The following is a 21,724-nucleotide window of genomic DNA, read 5'->3' as shown; positions in this document are numbered from 1 at the left end:
TTCAGCTGATTGTGAGTTGCCATTTAGTTTGTGTGTATTTTGACGCAGCTGAATTTACTAATAATCAATATTAAATATAATGATATAAGGCACAAAAATAATATTATCATTCTGCCTGTATGGGGTATTCTTTTTTTTATTATTATTATTCATATCAATGCATGAACAGTAAAATTTTAATTGTTGGAATATACCATATTCACATGAAACTTAGAAGCTATTGTTTAACTCGTTATCATGTATGTGTATTACCTGTTCTATTAAAAATATTTAAACACTACACTATGGGGCAGATTCAAATAGCCATGAGGGAATGCGATATGTCTTCACTGACTGTTTTACAGAAATCTCCGCTCATTGTCCCTCACATTCCTATGATATATATATATATATATATATATATATATATATATATATATATATATATATATTTATTTATTTATCTATATCTATCTATAATATAAATGTCTAGTGGCGTGTGTTAGTCTGTCTGTGTGTGTGTGTGTGTGTGTGTGTGTGTGTGTGTGTGGAAAAAATAAAACCAAGCTGCAGCGCCACCTGCTGGGTGGAATTATACACTGACCTACTAAATTCTTAGTGTGTGTGGGGAAAAAAATTCAGAAAGGGCTGAAATTTGGTATACTAAGATGTTTTTAATTTGTTAATTTAATTTGTTAATTGTTAAAAGTGTTTATAAAGATTTAAAAAAAATATATATATATATTTCTTGAAGGAGAAGTGACAGTTGGGAGTGGTTGGTGGTTTCCGGGGGGGACAGTGGGGAGTGGTTGGTGGTTGAGCCCTGGGCTATGGCCCAAATGCATGACAAGAACATTTTTAACACCTTAAGTAGCTTGATTTGACTAGAATGCATGTGTATCATGCACGGGTTAACTTGTAGCTATATATATATATATATATATATATATATATATGCGCTACGAAATTTTCTGGCGCTATATAAATGTTGATGATAGATAGATAGAGAGATAGACAGATAAATATAGATATTTATAGGAACAATTGCAATGATACAGAACTCAATATTTGGAATAGAATATAAAGTCCATATAGTCCATTCACCTTATTTACACTTTCCGATGTACAGGTGGGTTGGTTACCTTTTTACGATTATCGGTACCCCGACATCAGATACCCCAACAGATACCCCAATGTCACTTTCCAGCTGGTATTTTAAGGAGGCGCCACCTGTACAATGTATTAGGCTTTCTAAAGAACATTGTACCGGCAGCTCCTCCTTAAAATACCAGGTTAACAGCCACAAACATAATGTGGAGCTTGAAAGTGATGTCATCACTACCTACCTTCTTCATTCGTCGGCAGGGTTTCAGGTCAGTGTTTCCAGGTGTCAGTATTATCAGTCTGCCCGGGAATACACCATCGGTGTATTCCTGTCAGGCTATCTGTTGACTGGATACTGATAATCGCTTTAATGATTACCACCAGTGCAGGCGGCTGCCAGTCCCCAAGAGGCCAGATGGTGTCTCTGGAAATAATCTAAAATTACACAGAAAGGGATAGGGCGCCCAATAGTGTAGTATTTAAAAATCCTTAAGTGATATATATATATGTGTACCAAACTGCCACGTTATTCAAGCATAACGGAACCTCATTCTAGAACTTTCAAGGACATTCTGAAAGGCTCCGTGATGTAAACCCAAAAAGAGCAGAACAATAAAACAAAGATAGTGTATTATCATTTTACCAGACAAATATAGTACAATCTATTAAAGGCCTTTTTAGTTATAGAAGAAATAAATATACATAGAAAGAGGATTAGTAAATCTATTTTATATGGCTACATACAACTATATAGTGATTACTGCGTTCACTTCTTTTTTCATTTAGATTGTATTGATAGAAGTGTCAGAATAGTGTCCAAAAATAAACCCAGTTCTAATTATGTTATAACACCTTAAGCCTGTAATCCACTGCTTATATCAGAGCACATAGCTGCAGTCTTCATCTGGTGGTTCCTAGCAGTTAAACAGATAGTGTTCCTGCTCCTGATTAATGCATGAAACTTGCTACCTGGAACTGACCTGTATCTACCATCTGTAAAGCCCAGTAACCGATGAGCTGGGACAACGTTGTCTGTTGTTACTGTACCTGCGTTCTATAAATTAGCGTATAATAAGTGTTTCTTGTACCTTAACTAAGTCCTCATGCACCTCAAATTGACCTATCTGCAATTAAAATAAATTGTTAAACCAGAAACACACATACCATGGTGTAAACCTTGTACTTGGATGCCATAAGGACCACATAATCCTGAATGTACCAACACTATACAGTAGTTATGTATTTTCTATTAATCATGTTTGCTGATTAACCCCCCACCTAAAATCCTCAACCAATCCCAGCCTCATTTGGTTTCCATTATAACAGGGAGATCACGAGTGGTCCACTGCTATCATAAATATCAGCCAACAGGTTGGTTTGCTTATGGGGTGGTGGGGCCACAAGGATAAATATGCTCCCCCCAGAGGACATCAGCCCAGCTATGAAAAGCAGTGGGACTATTTCTGACTCCCCCAACTGTTGGGGCAGGGTAATAAAAAAAGATTGGCACCCCTGGAGTTGCAGCTTCACTACCCCAGTGATTGCGGTATAATGAACAAGTGTCACTAAGATCCCTGCCCTTTACATCAATAGATGTTTTTCAAAAAACACAGATATACATAATTTTTAAACACATTTTAGTTGAATAAACAACTGCCTAGAGCTCATGTTCCCCACATTGAAATAAAAAATAAAACTCTTCTTTCTTTATCCATTATGATCCAAGCATAAAATAAAACACTTTCTTTGTTAATCGGTTCTATTAAAGGGAGAGTGAGGAAATCTCATAGATCCCACAGAAAAGATTTCCAGCCGTCCTCCACACATGACATATGTAGAATAATCAAAGCCAGGAATCCTGCGGCCTGGACCACCAGCCAGTTACAAGCACTTTGTTGCGCTGGCTGCTTGTGACTAATCATTCCACACCTCATGTTTCTAGTGAGTGGGTTTGACTTTTTGTTATAGGGAATATTTGGGTGGGGCGTTTGTTTTTTTTAGTCATTTGGAAGATGCTAAATAAATAAAGTAGAAAAGAAGATTTATTTTATATAATCTTTTTCTAGACCAAAACGTATTGCAGGTTGATAATGGCCTACACAATTATATATTTACGTGAGTCTTGTGTCTTGTGCTAGTAATCTGAGGAAAATGATTAAGTGCTCATGTAGAGTACGCAATAGCTCAGTCTTTCTATGAAAATATCCTTTATTTCTCAAAAGTTACTTTGCTTGCAGACTATTGCTTATTTCACTAGATGCAAATGTGCTTTGGGTTGTAATCTGATACACTGGTCTGTGTGATGTCAAATGCCCGGTAGTATAAATAGTTGTGATTTGCCCTGGTCCCTGGAGGTTATTTCAGTCAGAAAGGCATTGCCTTTTCATTTGCTGTGTGCAACCATATTAAAAAGAAAATATGTGCCCACACAAGGGTAGGTTTATGTAGAGTTAACCTAACTTAATCACCTATGTGGGTCTGGGGGGTAAACTAGGAAAATCTTGAGCTCTAAAGTTATTTGCATTTAATTGTTTTAAATGTACAATATATTGCACTCAACAATGGAATATAATAAGGGAATTTTCAACAATTAAATGGTCCTAGGGCTACTGACCCTCCTCCTTCAAATAAAGTGATGTCAGTGTAAGAAGGCCACAGCGCATGTAGGCCACTGAAAATGTAATGTAAATAAAATATGGTCAAGAGTGAACATTAAAGAGGTATCAATGTTTTATCAGATTATGATAGGAAAGAGTGGAGTGGGGCTCTATGGATTGAACCCTTCCCAGGGTCCATTGCACTTGTTTTAATCTGCCACTGCTAATTAGTATGAATCAGTAATTTGTGGTATACCTCTGATTTAAAGTTCATTTTGAAGAAGAAGATAATGCCCATGGTTCTGTGGGTACTAAAAGAGCTTAAGGGGGTGCTGGTAACACCATTAACAGGTTAATTCAACCAGTCACTACCTACAGGAGTAATTCCAGAGGACTGGAAAAGAGCAAATGTAGTCTCACTGCAAAACAGTGGAAGCAAGGAAGAGGCAAATAACTACCAACTAGTGAGCCTTACATCAGTAGTAGGGAAATTGATGGAAATACACTTAAAAGAGTTGTAGAATATCTCAAATCTAGTAACTTACATGATCCCAAAAACATGGGATTTACTGGGGAGAGATCATGTCAAACAAATGACTGGGTGACTAAAGTAATAGATCAAGGGGGGGGACGGGACGGGGGTGGGCGTAGATGTAGTAAGGCTTTTGACACTGTTGAACATCGCAGACTGTTAAATAAACTCAACAGTTTGGGACTGGATTCTAAGTTGGTTGAATGGATATAATATTGGTTGCAGGATAGAAAACAGAGAGTTGTAGTAAATGGAGTGCATTCACAGGAGGGAAAGGTTACCAGTGGAGTACCCAAGGGATCTGTACTTGGATCAGTACTTTCTTAATATCTTCTTTGATGGCATTGCAAATGGTATTGAAGGAAAAATATGCCTTTTTGCAGAAGGCACAAAGATGTGCAGCAGGGTAGACACACCAGGAGGGGTAAAAGAAATAATTGATGTTCTAGGTAGGTTAGAGGAATGGTCAAAAACGTGGCAAGTACAGATTAATGCCAAAAAATGTGAAATCATGCACTTGGAAGAAACAAGATCCTCCCATAATTGCTGATCACTCATATCTCTGGGACTTTTGACCCCACCTCCCCCACCCCTACACCCCTTCCTCGCCATCGGTCAGAGATTAGATAAAGTTATATGAAGATATATTTAAAGGCGCATTTGACATCATAGACCTGATTAATCTTCGGATGTAAGTCCCGCTGCGTGCCATATTTTGCGTGAAATTGTTCTGTGCATCCAATTCATGTCCAAATGCAAATGGCCCTTTTTATTAAACATGTATTTTTATTAATGATTATAGTATTATTGTTCATTTATTTATTAGAATGTTTTTGGCATATGTTTTGATGGGACTATTGCACATATGCATTGTGCGCATTCTGCAGTCTGTTCTGTTTGTCTGCATATGGCAAGTACTGTAAAGCCAGAGTGTACTTATACCCATATTCCAATGGAAACGTATCTTGAGAGTCGCTTGCACTTCAATACGGGCTTACTTGCGTTCAAGTTACATGTGATTTTTTTTATGTTCACATTGCATTCGAAGATGAATCAGGCCCCATATGTCTAAAATTATGGTAGTCACTCATTGTTTGTACCTGTAACCTCCATTTTTACCCATCACACCCATAGTATTGTTAAAATAACAGCAATAACAGTTATTTTATATTAAAATATTTAATTATGAATTTTCATGTTTCTTCAATAAATGAAACGTAAAAAAAAACAACACAATTTTGCCTCCAACCTATTATACAACTCACTGCAAGGAACACAAATGGAAATACAACAGCTGCATTTTCAAATAAATAAGACACCAGTTGACCACAACGGTTGTACCAAATGAAGTGCAGGAATAGCAATTACTAACAAGGCCAGTGGACCAAGTTAATTTCATTAACACAGGTAATATTTATCAGAACCAGGATACCAACAAATATATATATATTTATATATATATATATATATATATATATATATATATACACACACAAGTTAAGCCGTGCATGATACTCATGCATTCTAGTCAAATCAAGCTACTTAAGGTCTTAAAAAGGTTCTTGTCATGCATTTGGGCCTAGCCCAGGCCTCCTCAGGGGAAGAGCGTTACTTCCCGACGCAAGCGCCCTTTTTAATGTGTGTTCATGAGGTAAAATTACCTCACGAAAATGAGTTTGACCCCTCAACTCGTAAATTTAGCCTTTACTACACCTCCCAGGGGGGGAAGGGGGGATGATGGAAGTTAACTAACTTCACTATTGTAATTTTTTTGTCAAATAATATCAGTATACCAAATTTCAGGTCAATTGGATGAGCCCTTTCTGAGAAAATAGTTTTTTCCACACACACACACTAACACACGTCGCTAGGCTTTTACTTTTATATATTAGATAATGCTAAGAATTTAGTAGGTCAGTGTATAACTCCGCCCAGCAGGTGGCGCTGCAGCTTGTTGTTTTTTTTTCCACACACAGACTAACACATGCCGCTAGGCTTTTATATTATATATATATATATATATATATATATATATATATATATATATATATATAAAAACAAAAAACAATAGATAATACAGCGCATAACTCTGAAGAGACACAAAAGTTCAAATAATGTCCAATTAGATAATGAAGTTCCTATGTTCAGGCGGCTGCCAAATTCCCACAAAGCCAGATTGTGAACTGGAATAAATCTATAACAAAACAGATAGGGAGGGGCGCCACATAGTATAATACTGTATATAATAATAATACAGAATGGTGTACCACAAGTCAGAATCTTAATCAACCAGGTGGGTATAGAGAAGATGATAATATAACACTCAGATAGTAAGGGTGAATCAGTAGAATAGATGATTAATAGCACTCTGGAACACCCACACCGCACCAATATATAATGTGCGTACCAGATAGAAAATCTCTGAGGCTTATCTGTAGGTATAAACGATGTCTCTGCAGATCAATTTGGACCTTTTCACCCCTTAGGTATATATAGGGTGGATACTTCACACAGCACTTATAGGATCTGTTACTTCATATATACTCAGTGATATCCAGGATTATGAAATAGAGAAAAACTTACATAGTGTGATGCTGTAAAACAACACATTTATTTCATAAACAATACAGATTTACACTTACATAAGTAATCATATAACAGGCTTATCTGGGTATCTTTAGTTGTGACCATCACAATAGCAGCACTCTCTGGAGCAAGGCAGCTTAAGTCCAAGAAATAGGAACACACTGCCAGACAACAGGAGGTAGAGTCAGCAAGATCCCCAAGAAACACAATCCTCTACGCTTTTCGTCTTATAAAAAGACTTCCTCAGGAGATATGACAATATGTGACCCACTCGGTCACTGATTTAAATAGTGTGCGCCTCACCATCTTGCGCATACGCACAAGTGGCGTCTTCGGGCGCTCAACTTCAGGACGTCTAAGCGATGTCGGTCATGTGATCCGGATATCAAAAAACTTTACTGAACACACAGAATGGGACATAATACAATATACATATATTGCTAAGTGACAAAGATGTCATTTTCAGACTGAGTATATTCATACAAAAATCAATGTCAATTCTTAATGCGATGGGTAAAGTATACCAAGATGAATACAATAAATATATGCACTAATGCCAGTAGAAATAATATACAGAAAAAAATGTATTAAATATATTAGATACATATAAAAAAAATATCAACATATATAAAACAAAGTAAAAATAAATAAAATATATAAAAAAGTATAAAAAGTATAAAAATGTGTGTAAAAAAAAGTACCGTATATACTTGAGTATACGTCGACCTGAATATAAGCCAAGGCATCTAATTTTACCACAAACAAACTGGGAAAACTTATTGACTCAAGTATAAGCCTAGGGTGGGAAATGCACCAACTACTGGTAAGTTTCAAAAATAAAAATAGATACTAATAAAATTACATTAATTGAGGAATCCGTAGGTTAAATGTTTTTGAATATTTATTTCAAAGAAAAACAGTAAACTAGCTCTGTAAGTGGAAAAGAGAGTCAACAAAACCAATATGGTATCAACAATAACTTTAAAAGTACAACCTAAGCTCAATCAGCAACAAGCTAAAGCACAAGAGTTAAAATCCTTCAAAACTGGATTCCTCCTCATCATCTGTAAGTCCAAACAGAGCTTCAGCTTTATCTGGTGTGAGGTTATCAGCATAGACATTGTCGTCATCACTGAGATCGCAGTCATCACCATCACTGCTGTCGTTCTCATACAAAGCGCTGTCTTCACTGCCATCTATAGCATCACTAATGCCACATTTCTTGAAGGCGCGTTGCACCACGTCCTCTGGAATCTCTTCCCATGCATCACGAACCCAGATGACATCCATTCATGCCACATCTTTCGCACACGGTCTTTGAAAAGTTTGTTTAAACACACATCTAGGGGCTGCAATACAGATGTAAGCCCACCTGGGATAACGGCCAAAGTAACTTGAGAAGACTTTGCCAATTTTTTTATGTCATCAGATGTGTGGGCTCTGATCATATCCCAAACTAGTAATGATGTTTTTTTTCTTTAAGGCTGTTCCTGGACGTCCGTTCCAAATTTCTTCCAGCCATTTTTTTGTTCTGTCTTCATCATCCAGCCTTTAATATGTGCACGCACTGTAATTCCTGGTGGGAATTTGACCTTTTTAGGCAAGGTCTTTCTTTTAAAAATAATGACAGGCCGCAGCTTAGTTCCATTAGCCAAACATGACAGAATGACTGTGAAATGTTTTTTTTCATTTCCTGTGGTTCTGAGTAAAATAGTTTTTTTCTTCCAAACTTGCCACAGTTCTGTTGCTAGGAAGATCAAAGGTCATAGGTGTTTCATCCATATTCCCAATATCTCCCAGGTCAAAATTATGGATCCTTCTTTGTTTTATGATGAATGAATGGAATGACATCACTTACTCATCAAGGTCTTTTGGCAACTTCTGTGAAATCTTTGTTCTTTGCCGCAAACATAAGGCAAACCTATTCATAAAGCGGGTACACCATCCTGCTGACGCAACACAATTTTCAATGCCTGGTGCTTTTAATTTTTCATCTTTAGCCATTTGAAGGGCACGTAAGCGAATTCCCATACGTGTCACGCAGTAACTATTTTGACGACACTCTATAACCCATTAATGCAATTCAGTCTCTAGAGCTTCATATGAAGTCGTTAAACCACGTCAAGCTTTTTTTGCCTTTGGAATCTTTTCCAAGTCAGCTTTCATTTTCCGCCACTCCCTCACTTGTTTTTCGTCAACACAAAATTCCCTACTTGCAATACTGTTATTGCTCTCTTCTGCTCTTGACACAACCTTAAGTTTGAAACCAGCTTCGTAGGAACTGCGTTTTTGTTTTGGTCCAGGATTAGAAGTATTGAGATCCATTTCTAACAGGATAAAAAAAAAGACTTTTAAAACTTTTGAACAGTACGCATGCACTAGGTCGTGCTGCGTTGAAAGCCTGTTTACAGTACTTCTTCTATTTGCATCATCGCCGGGAAAGCCGTTCATTTGCTGGTATTACCACCGCTCACCTAGCTCACCCGGAAGCAGACAGAGCAAATGGCTCCACAGGGGAGGGCGGGGGTTTGCGGGCGCCGCTCACCCGGAAGCATACAGAGCAAATGGCTCCACAGGGGAGGGCGGGGGTTTGCGGGCGCCACTCACCCGGAAGCATACAGAGCAGAGCTGGTCACCAGCGCAGTGGAATCAGACAGGGCAGCGTACCCCGGGGATATCTCACACTGCTGCCGCCAGCCACCTCAAGCAGGTACTTTTCATTGTGGTCCTGGAGCATCACTCGAGTATAAGCCGAGGGGGGGCTTTTTCAGCACAAAAAATGTGCTGAAAAACTCAGCTTATACTCGAGTATATACGGTATGTAAAAAACCCAACAGTATTAACCTCAATGAGATAATTATAATTAATTTATATATAACCAGCAATAATATCATAAACCCTATAGTAAAAATAGGACACATATGGCTATATGTAATCCAATAATAATATATGCTAACTATACTAGAAACAAGTCAAAATTCTATAAAAAAAGGCGCTATTTATATATATATATTCAATGGTAAATAAGATTGTTATCAAAAGGTTGAATAGATAAAAGACTATCAATTTATATTACTAAATACTACAAGGAATGCAAATAAGTACATATCATTTGAGGGATAATATAGTCTAAATTATAAATATAGTTTATTTCATAATATTGTTCTGTATAAAACATTATACTATTATATATTGAAGCACGTTTGCAGCAATTTTCCGTTCTTTGCAAAGATAAAAATCAAATTTGGAAAGAGCCTCAAAAAACAATAATGATGAGACAGAGGACATTGAAACCTTTGGCCAGTATGAATGAGTCCAGCAGACAGCCTGAAAAGAGTGTTACATAGAAAATAATGAAACATAAACATAAGACAGTTATTGGAATTGAATGATGGATTGATAAGACAGTTATAAGAATAACTAAGGGATAAGAGATATGGAGTGAGTTTATGAATTTAAAAATGACTGATGAGAGGATATATGAATGGAAAAGGGTCTGGAGAATATCTATATAACTGAATAAAGGACTTCACAAGTAGGTCTTTTATTTATTTATTAACATTTATTTATATAGTGCCAGCATACTCTGCAGCACTTTACAACTGGAATTCAGAATCAAATAAAAAACTGGAGAAACTGGTTTATAAACTGAAAAAAGGAAACGTAAAAACAAGATTGCAAATGAAACAGACAGGAGTAAATGTTTAGATGGTTCAAAAAGAGAGAGAAAAACTGGTATATAAAATAAAAGCAGGACAAAGATATGGAGACACAAACTGAATAAAGAGAAATCGCTGGGAAATCTGCTATACAGCTTAAATGAAAAAGGGGTGTATGAAACCACGCGGTGTGATTTGTAGACTTGTGTGATTGAAGCATAGAGACACTTGAGACCACCCCTTTCTGCTTACTCGGAACTGTCATTGTCCCACTGCTTTACAGTTTATTGTCATTTGTTATTTACCGTATTTCCCCACGTTATTCACGTTATTCTTAAATGTTGCCAGGTAGAATGTTAAATCAGGGATAAGAGAGTACAATATGTCTGGGATAGACAATTAGTGTATGAAGATATAATACTTTCATGTTTAGTCAACAAGCTCATTCATACTAGTATCCTGGATTAGACTCCTAGACACCTTCTCCACAAAGAGTCAACGATCCCCAACTACCATTGTGGAGGGCACTCAGGGTTAAGTCTTGTCCCACCTTTCATAATCTGGCTACTGCTTCTTGTTCGGCCATTAGCTCCACTGCTGTGGTAATATTGAATGGAATATAACCTGTGTTTTAAGACTGTATTGGATGTATACATGGATTGGTGACTAGGAACTGCACTTCTGTCACATATATGTGCTGTACTTACAAAGAATTGCATCTGTCGGGTATATCCGCATGTCTGTGCTGCCATCAGTGGCGGATCCAGGGGGGGGGGGGGGGGCGATCGGGGCGATCGCCCCCCCCTAGCAGACAGTTGCTGCCGACGGCTGCACAGTATGTGCAGGTCCGTCCAGTCGTGACAGGCAGGGACAGTGTGCTGCCCGGCTGCTCTGACTGTGTTTAAAACACAATCAGAGCAGCCGGGCAGCACACTGTCCCTGCCTGTCACGGCTGGACGGACCTGCACATAGTGTGCAGCCGTCGGCAGCCTAAGATGTTAGAAAGGGGCGGGGCCTAAATCGCGCCCCCCTAAATCGCCCCAGGTACAGCATTTTTCTAGATCCGCCCCTGGCTGCCATCTACGGAATAAATTGCATTTTGGTTGCAACAATCTGCCTAGGTGATTTTAAGGAATTCACTATGATGTGCGGTCCTCACACGTGGGAATTGGGTGTATGAGTCAAAAATGAAGACTAGAATAGTCAGAGGCCATTCCATTGATAAGTCACAGCTTACATCACAAGGCAATATCAAATAGTGGGATTCACAGATGTTGTTCCCTAGAACAATCCAGGAAGAATGAGAGGAGGAGTTTTAAACTTATTTTAAATATCTATAGTCATGTGACATTGTTTACTTACTTATGTTCCATGAACTGTGATTGGCCTGGTTCTCCAGGGTTTAATGCATTGTTTGACCAACTGTGTGGTAATCTGGGTGGATTTGTAAATTGATTCACAAATAGCTATTGGCTAATTTGGGCTAATTTGTTCCATCATATAAATTTTAAATTTCTACTGAATGGGTCCGTACATTATTGAATTGAAATTTGTACAATGAATATGAAAGAAAAGTGACAAGGTGAAGAGGTTGGATGATATATTAAATTGCTGAGAGCACAGATTAGACATGGGGTGCTTGGAAAGAAATTGAGCCTCTGATCATGTTACTATAACCATACTGAGAAGTTTAGCCATGCCAGGAAAAAATAGGCCTATAACTTCCAGAAGAAAAGGGCAGTGGCTACAAAAAAATGACTCCTTCCGATGTTTTTTTGTAAATGATTATAGGTATACTTGATGTCCAGGGCTGGCTGGTGTATGGGAGGGGTAGGAGCTACCTTGGGCTGGGTCACCGGGCTACCCAAATGTTTTTTCTTTAAAATGTTTCTATTAGGCTGCTGAGCCTCGACCTCTGGGACTAAAATTTGCCCCCAGCCCCTGCTAGATGTGATTTAAAATGAAATAAAGGAACAATGGGAATAGTAAGTAATTATTTATGGCATGTAGAGCAAACCATTCAGCATGGCAGAGTCTGGCAAGTCATTTACAGTTTGGAGAAAGTTATATGATGAGAACTGATAGGTTCATGTTAACGTCTGTAAATACCAGTGCAAGGTTATAACTGAATTTCAAACAGCAGCCGATGCGATACTATGAAACAAATGGAGTGAAAATAAAATGTCAAAAAGCCAGTTGTGGGTTAAACCAGTAATAGAAGAAATGATTGGACCATCCATGTGCACTGCTGCAAAACCAAGGAGTTTTGCTGTGTGTTTCATACATGACCTCCACTGACACCAACAAAAGTTGTTTTTTCTTTTCTTGCTATTAGCTCTGCTGCCTACCTAGGTGTACACCCAGGCAATTGATTCTAGATGTCATTTTGTAGAATGTACTAAATAAATGATAACTAGAATCTGATTGGTTGCTATAGGCAACATCTCCACTTTTTCAAACCCCCAGTTTAGTAAATATACCCCATGGACTTTCTTATAAAACATTGGTTAGTGCAATACACAATATTTTCTGTATTTGTCTCTACCATCATTAGTGTTTTAGTTGTGGAGATACACACGCTGTTTGTTGCCATCTTAACAAATGTTGTTTTTACAACACACTGGTGGAGATTCAGGGTTGGATAAGATGTTTGGGGGGTGTATACTGTTATTTTATTATTATTTATTTATTTGCCTCACCCACCCGCTATGACTGATAAAGAAGTGTATCTAACCAAGTGTTTGCTATTTGCATAGTATTCCGAGTTGCAGGTATCTAAAGATACGTGCGACTTGGAATCCTAAGTAAATTACGGGATGCAATCTTACACTTACACTGTAATTATAAATTGCACCCGATACTACATGTGGCCCTCAGAGCTCCAGGATCCGGAAGGTAGCAACATGATCTAAGGGGCAGCATGGAATTAATGGGGCAATTTGCATGTTCTGTCCACCAATTCTTGGGACTCTATTATACATTTCAGGAGAGTTGACAAGTATGATTTACAGGGGTGTTTGCATTTTGGGAGGGTGCTCTATTATGAGCTGCTACGAGGTTGCTCCCCTCCCCCTGTTGGTCCTGTACCCCCTCCCTCCCACCTATCTAGTCCCAGTCTATCTTACTACTAAAATTGTCTTGAAAAATTGGTCATACATTTTCAGTCATCTTCATCATCATCAGTTATTTATATAGCGCCACTAATTCTGCAGCGCTGTACAGAGAACTCCCTCACATCAGCCCCTGCCCCATTGGAGCTTACAGTCTAAATTAGCTAGCATACTGTATATACACAGACCGAGAGTGATTAAGGGCAATTTTAATAGCAGCCGAATAACCTACTAGTATGTTTGTTATTTTTTTTTGGGGGGGGGGTGGATTTTTTTTTTCTGGGGGGGGGGGTCCTTGCTTTGTTGTATATGCAGTCTTTCTTTTTTTTTTGGCCCTAGATAGACTAATATTTTGACTTTGACATTAGATGCTTTCTGTCTTATTATTGTTTCATTGCACTGTTACTTTTTGACCAATCCAAAAATTAAGAATTGTGAAAATAAAAACAGTAGTTTCACATATATTTTCTCACCACAAAAAAAGAAGAAATATTTTGAGGGTAGTATTTAACCATTTATCTAAGTAAGATTAAGAGAAAGATTTATGCTTTACCTACTTCCCAAAAATTCTATCCAGATTATCATCGTTCTTGATTTAATATGAAATTGACTAACATTTGCGAATGTTACGTAACAGTCTGCCTAAGATTCAGATTTTGCATTGAAGGACAGAACCTGCTGATGTGTCCTCTGTGATTCCCATATTGAGCAATAAAACTAGGACTGTCCTAGGAAAACCAAGATATGTGAGAGGCACTCCACATATGGCACTGGTAAAGCAAATGCCAAAGAAGAAGACAATGGGACATCACTGTAAAAGTATGTGCCGATAACAATGTGTGAATTCAGGTTTTATAGTGCTTTGTAATGAGAAGAGAAGATGTGCAATATATATTGTTGTGCTTGCAGGCTAGAAGTAAAAGATTATAGATATATATCCCCATTTACTACCAAAGAAAAGTTTAATGTAGTTCAACAATGTAAAATTATCTTGATTGGACTGCGAAACTTAAACTTCGTGGACACATTATTGGTGTGTAATGGAAAAATAAACTTTTCATTTGTGTTAGTGCTAAAGTCCCTGGGGTGATATAGAGTTAGTAGCATTAGTAGCTGATAGTACTGGAGAGGGAAAAGTGAAATGAAAATGAGAATATACCGAAATATAATTTTTATATAGTTTATTTTCCTGGAGCAAGTTGTTAACATGAAGCATAACTAGATATGAAGCATAACTAGATTTTAATATGGCATGATTAATATTATATCAAATTCGATCAAATATTTTTATTTTTTATTTTTTTTTAAAACCTTTGCAATCTGACAGGACCAAAATGCATTATGTAGACTTAACCTCGTGTATCCAACTCCCATTGTCCCATAGATTGTAAGCTTGTGAGCAGGACCTTCTCAACTCTTTCTCTGTTTTACCCAATTTGTTTATTACTGTGTTTCTCCCCAATTGTAAAGTGTTACGGAATTTGCAGGCGCTATATATATAAAAATGTTGATGATGAAATATTATATCATGAAGTATTATGGTGGCAGGTCCACTGACATAGCAGCATCATGAATATAACCTTAACCCTTGTGTATTTATTGTAAACAGTCTCAAACAACATTTACACTACAAGGGTATAGTTTTAAAACCAGATTAAAGCACCCACAGTGAATTGTTGCTGGCTTAAAGGTACCCACACATGATGTGACATTGCAGCTGATATCTGGCAATAGGCCTCATTTCACAGTGTGTATGGGCAAAAAGTACCGCAAAACCCCATGGCATGCTAAATGCAGTTGGAAGATGACCACAGATAGCCACTATCTGGCCCGCATGTGTGGTCATTTTCTGAAAACGCTAACAGGATAAAATGCAACTAGAGGGGATCCAGCTGCTCGGCTCAAGGGACCAAAAGGCCAGATGTCGCCCAATTCGGACAACTCAATGGGGTATATTTACTAAACTGCGGGTTTGAAAAAGTGGTGATGTCACCTGTAGCAACCAATCAGATTCTAGTTATCGTTTATTTAGAACATTCCACAAATGACAGCTAGAATCTGATTGGTTGCTATAGGCCACATCTCCACTTTTTCAAACCCGCAGTTTAGTAAACGTACCCCTATGAGTGGATAGATTGAATCATTATAAGTGTGAAGGGTTAAGCAGCAGTATAGGGCTGTGTAGAACCAGCTTTACACAAAAAAAAGCTGAAATTAAACTAGTTAACGTACTAAATCTTATTGATGGGGAAATTATACATGTTAAGGCAGGGTAGGAAAATTCTGTGTATCTGTGTCTCCGTGAAGATCGGCTTTAGGTTGGAATTCTGCAAACACAACCATACTGTCCTCGGTCTGCATTTACATGCCCTTTCCTCCCCTGTTCTGTCTCTCTAAGCATAAGGAGGTACAAATGCAACTCAGCATGACCTCAACTGACCCTTTTATGTAGCAAATAGTAGGATCCCTTTAAACCTTTTACATAAAGCTGGAAGCTGGGAGCAATATTAAACTGGAAAGCAAAGCAAAGGAGGAGATCCATCCAGTGCTCTCCCATAGAGCTGAATAAGGGTGGACTGAATATATGGGCTAAATCCTATTGCAGTGCATGGTCACAGCATGATATGGCTTCAAGCTGGGAGACCAGTTTAAATATAGGAGGATTTTTGCCATTTTTATCTATTTAAGTATGTAAAATACTTTGCTTTAAATTAATTGAAATTTTTTTTTTTTTTAATAAAATATAAAAAATATCCTTGGACACTGCGTTTGAGACTTAGGGACAGTGCCCTTTGTGCCAGCAACATATCTGGTAAGTAATGGGGTAAAGCTTAAATGAAGGTTGATTCATGCAATAGCAAGCACTTGCACATCCCCTCTATACAGTTTAATTCGTAATCAATGCCTGTGTATGTAAATTAAAATAAGATTGTGCCTTTGATCAGTAACTCAGTTCTGGTTTTTAAAAAGAACAGAAAATGAACTGATTCATGGTTGCGGATTCTAAATTGCACTCAAATATTGTTACAATATAGTTGCTGCAACTGAACCTGAATGGTAAGGGGAGGGTTACGTCTGAACGACCTGCTCTATTGTATAGCGGGCAGTGTACTTGCCAGTTCCTATCACACTGGCAATGATAAGATTTATGAATGCTATTATTAACTAGAGACGAGCAACATTTTAAAAACTTAACTGCATTTGGGCTGTTAAATTCTGTATGTTTCACCAGTGGAATTTGACCTTAATTTTCCAACCACATCATTCATCCAAATGAATTAAAAGCCATTGACCCAATTCTTGTCCTTCTGCAGAATGCAATTATGGCATTTTGTGATATTGCAAAGCAAAATTGGAGCTTGAAGATTGTATAGCCAGAAATTTACACCTGTTCCAAATTTCAATATTCCTGAACTTTTCCTGCAATTTTGCTCATTTTTCCTATTAAGCTTTGGATACCATGCAACTATAATTGCTAGAGATGGTCACTGACCCCCGTGTTTTGGTTTTGGATTCGGTTTTGGATCTGGATTACCGTCGTGTTTTGGTTTTGGTTTTGGTTTTGCAAAACTGCCATTGCGTGTTTTGGTTTTGGTTTTGGTTTTGTTTTGCTATTTTTTTGGAAAATCCATGTTTTTGGGCCTAAATTAACCCAATTTAGTGCTCCAACTGTTTAAGCACTGAGGAGTGCTTAAAATTATTTAGTAGATACTGCTGACAGATATGACTTTTGACAGCCAGAAATATTTATGCACAATTATGGGGGACACCCCAAAAGCGCTGGGGAGTGCCAAATATGAAGAAAAAATAATAAACCTCTATCCTCCTCTCTGCACTAGCGATTTTGGTTAGAGCAATTGCAAGAACAATATTGTATTCTCTGTCCCTGCTCTAATTAGCCTGTGACTACACCCTGCTCTCTCCCTCTGTCAAATGGCGATGGATTGCTGTGGAGGCGTGTATTTATAAAGTTGAAGTATCGCGAGAACCGAGCCCCGAGATCCGACGACGTCACAATGACGTTCGGCCTCGATTTGGATTCGGAATGGGCGGGAGAGTACCGAGCTGCTCAGCTCGGTACTCGGATACCCAAAGTTCGGGTGGGTTCGGTTCTCGGAGAACCGGACCCGCCCATTTCTAATAATTGCATACTTGTATGCCTAATAATGCATAATAAGTATCAGACATAGTAAACATACCGATAGTGACTTACATTCATTATGCCAAATGCTACATAAAAGAAAAGCCCATACTCCTATGAATAGGTTTTCGAATAGGCAAACCAGAATATGGCATTAGTTAATAAAAAAAAAAACCTTCAAAGTATAAAAGCATCCTTGCTGAGAAAGTAGGTAAGAATCGGTTAGGAATGTGTTTTATTGTGAAGATAATCATTTTGCCCAGGTAAGATCAGGTTACATGGCACAATGTACATTAATGTAGGTACATCTTAAATGGATGACATTTTTCAAATTGATTGCTCAATGTTCATTCATGAATATTTACCAAGACAGAACAACATATGTCATACCGAGCCTGATAAATTACCATATCTGTCGGCTTCCTTCCTGCTGTCTCAAATAAATACCTACATAAATAATATATTGATGCATTATTTTGTTTGCAGTCTCTGCAGAGCAAGTGGTCCCTTGTATCTTAAATGGCAGAATCTAGTAGAATCTAGAATAGTGCAAAGCAAATTCTTAGTCAATAACAATAAATGTTTGGTGTCTGAATAGGAAATACAGCTGATAATAATATGGTGCATTTACAGTAGATTTAAACAAGTATGGTTTAATGTATTTACATTAAAAGATGTATAATGTACTTTGCACTTTATGCAGAGATGCTGTTATCTCTCTGGAAAGATTTACATATTACAAGCAATACAATATGAGAGTTGCCGCACAGTGGGTTTATGCCATTAATTAAGAATGTGTAAGACATACAGGACCCTTCAGGCTTCAAACATTTCTTAGAGAGTATTTTCAAGACAAGAAAAATGTTCCTACATGAAGGACAATTCACTGATCAGACAACAATGGAGCTCATGTAAAGACACATTTTATGTGCAAAATGCAGATGTATAATGATGCAGTTACATGATCGCTCTGAGGTATCGTAAGATAGGTGCCACTCAGCATGCTATGGTAAATGCGCCCACAGCATCATGATGCCCTTTAAGCCTAATATATGCTTTAAGCATAGTATAATGCTGTAGAGATGGCAGTCATCATCATCATCATCATCATCATCAAGGTCGCTTCAATGTAGAATATAAAAATTAATATTTTTCTTAAAAAACAGAGTGAACTTAGCACCAGCGCTCATAACCTGGGCTGTTTGTGGCACTTTCAGGGGGATGAACTGCATGTGGTGGGGCCTCCCTGCAGTAACCACACACACAGGTGGGCTGATCAGACCCGCAGGGCCCCCCGTTATGATGTGACACTGCAACAGCCTGTTCAGCATAGAGCTGAAGGCCATAATGTCCTGCAAAACAATGTGAGTCCCATCCACAGTGAACAAAACAGACCCATGCTGATAGCACTGGTGCTCCTCCCAAAACCCCTGCTGACGGGTGTTAGGGTAACAAAGTCTTAAAATTATATAAAAAGTATTTTTCTATGTCGCACTAGTGGTCCCAGCAAGTCCTGGCAGGCATAAACTGCTTGGGTATGCTAGTGCTTGTAGAAGTATTTGGTCAGAAAGACGCTCTAGTTGTTTAATAGCTGCAATGAAATACATTGATAGGGTATTCACTGATACATTTTATCAATGAATGCATTGTATCAATGTAGTTCAGTGCAGATAGATCCCACGTGGGGTCTAGCCACTAATAACCAATTAGGGCGGCTTTCCCACCTTGTGACCAGTCAGCGTAAAGCCGCTCTTCATCGGTTAGTTTCTGGTAAGACTCCTTCCTTCTCAGTAGCTTCAGGGCTGTGCAAAGAGCAAGTCAGCATCATCAATATGTTTTTTTTTCTAATGATTGGATTGAAAGTCTGAAGTAAGAAGAGGATTCCTGTAGATTTAGGTTAATATTAAACTAGAGAAGGGGGTCTTTTTTAAATAAAGGATTTTTTACAGTATTTTCACAGTATGTGCAGCCCGGCGGGCCCTGTATGCCAGGACATGCTGGTACTTGTAGTGAATACCCAAGTAATTTAAGACTGCCAAGGCTTGCTGTCACATACCATAACACTTTATTGCCTCACCACAACAGGGGTTTTTTTTGGGTGGTGAGTGGCTTAGATCACTTTCTTTTTGCATGTGTGGGTGTGTGGGAGAGGGATTGGGGGCTGCAAACTGTTCCATAAAGAATTTAACTTTTTTTTTTATTTATTTTTTTACAGTGCACGTCCATGCTGATAATCACTATCAGCCGTTTGTATCCTGCACCAGGGGTCAAGCACCCACAACTGTGTCGTTGTCCATGTCTGACTCAGTCGAACATGCCCTTATTGGGCTTATCCTAAGTTTTTCGGTCCCTTCCTTCTCCCGTCCCACCTCTCCAAGCTTAGGGAGCCGTAGGTGTAAGATGCGTCAAAATCTGCCTATGGTGCATTATTTGTGTGCATGCTCAGTGCAGAAATGCATATCATACACCAAGAAAACCTACATCGAACTCTATATATATGTCTATGTATTTAACATGTTTACACTAAGGAAAAGCAGACAGCAAAAATTAACTTTTTATTATTAACAAGTCAAAATTTTCTGCACCATCGTACAATGAGAAATAACTAATATTAATATATCAATGTGGACATATGCAAATAGTGATTGTGAAAGTTGAATCCATAGAGATAAAGGAATAACCGAAACACAAACTTTGCTTGCATCATAGCTGTGTGCAGCCAATAGGAGTAATAGGAGCTGTAGATCCAGCCTGCGTTGAGTCAGAAACAGGACACCCAGTAAGGCAGAGTCTGGCAGAGTGTAATAGTACATATATAATCTATGAGTCTGTTACGTGATAGTAGAAGGGATTACAAAACGAATAAACTGCAAATTATTGATACATTCTGCAAAATGCAATAATATAAGTTTAGAGGTCAATAAGGACAGTACCTGGAAATTAAAAGCTTTTGTTAGTTTAAGCCATTTATTAATAAAGGGAAATAAGTCTATATGTTGTATCTGTGTTGAAATCTTGTGCCTTCTGCTACATTTCTTAACTTTAGAGTCTATTCTCATTTTTTGTTTTGTGTATTTTTTTCCACTCACCTGGAAAACCTTTGCCAAATTGTCGAACAAGGCTTGGCCTGCGCTGACTTTGTGTTTGACTCCTCGGACTGTCCCATTCTTACTGAGTATGTTCACTCTTTTTGTCCCAAATCCTCTGTCCTTAGTGGCTCTTGCCAAAACAAGCAAGTCGTCTGGTTCATTTTCACTTTCATCGTACTCCGAACCTAAAAAGCCATTGTGGTGAACGTCTGTCTCACTTGGTATGCTGTTCTGGTCAGTCTCTGAGCTGCTGGCACATTCAGAATCCACAGAGTCCCCATCAGTGTAGACTTCTTTCAGCACTCGCCCACTATAAGATGACGCTATCCTGAACCTGACTTTTCTTTGTTGCCGGTCTCCTTCCGACTTGATCTCCATGTTTAGCATATCCTCATCCATGGATAAAAACAGAACCACTTACATTGTCCAGGCCCAAATTGTCACCTTGTCTGCCAAATTGTCACACTCGCAACACTAAGAATACTACTTGTAGTGAAAGCACCCATAAGGGAACTGGTATGGCAAGGTCTAGCTTACTCTGAAACTACGATAAATAATGAATTCCTGTGTGCTATGGTTACTCTTAAGCTAAAACCTGTAAATGAATATGCCTAATTAATAATGTACGGACTGTTGTGTACTTTCACAGCAGATCGAGTAAAGGGAAGCAATGCTCAACAAAAATATTTGATAAATTAAGTACTTATAGAAGACATACATTTAAAATGCATCCTAAAGAATGTGTGAGAGCAACAAAAGTTTAATAAAAAAAAAAAAAAATAAAGTATAAAAAGTAATTGACCAAGAAAGCAGCTGTTGCAATACCGATCCCCCAAACACAAATCATTAGGGCACAGACTTTGGCCATCTGTGTTGCTTTCTCTTTTTCTACGTTCTTTTTTTATGTTCATGCTTTTTAGCAATTGT

General features: G+C 38.1%; 1 protein-coding gene across 1 annotated transcript in view; it reads right to left on the bottom strand.

Moving 5' to 3' along the window:
* GRXCR1 (glutaredoxin and cysteine rich domain containing 1) overlaps positions 1 to 21,184 on the bottom strand; it is a 39,497-nt gene extending 18,313 nt beyond the window's left edge. The window contains exons 1-2 of the mRNA XM_075189139.1: positions 20,798 to 21,184; positions 16,652 to 16,654 (exon numbers count right to left, since the gene is read on the bottom strand). Coding sequence (XP_075045240.1) covers positions 16,652 to 16,654; positions 20,798 to 21,184 — 390 coding nt within the window. The remainder of the gene's footprint in view (positions 1 to 16,651; positions 16,655 to 20,797) is intronic.
* Between the last annotated feature and the right edge of the window lie 540 nt (positions 21,185 to 21,724).

Source organism: Mixophyes fleayi, chromosome 1 (assembly GCF_038048845.1).
Source record: "Mixophyes fleayi isolate aMixFle1 chromosome 1, aMixFle1.hap1, whole genome shotgun sequence".
Classification (NCBI taxonomy): domain Eukaryota; kingdom Metazoa; phylum Chordata; class Amphibia; order Anura; family Limnodynastidae; genus Mixophyes; species Mixophyes fleayi.
The sequence above is the reverse complement of the archived record's forward strand: the minus strand, read 5'-3'. Positions and strand labels throughout refer to the sequence as shown.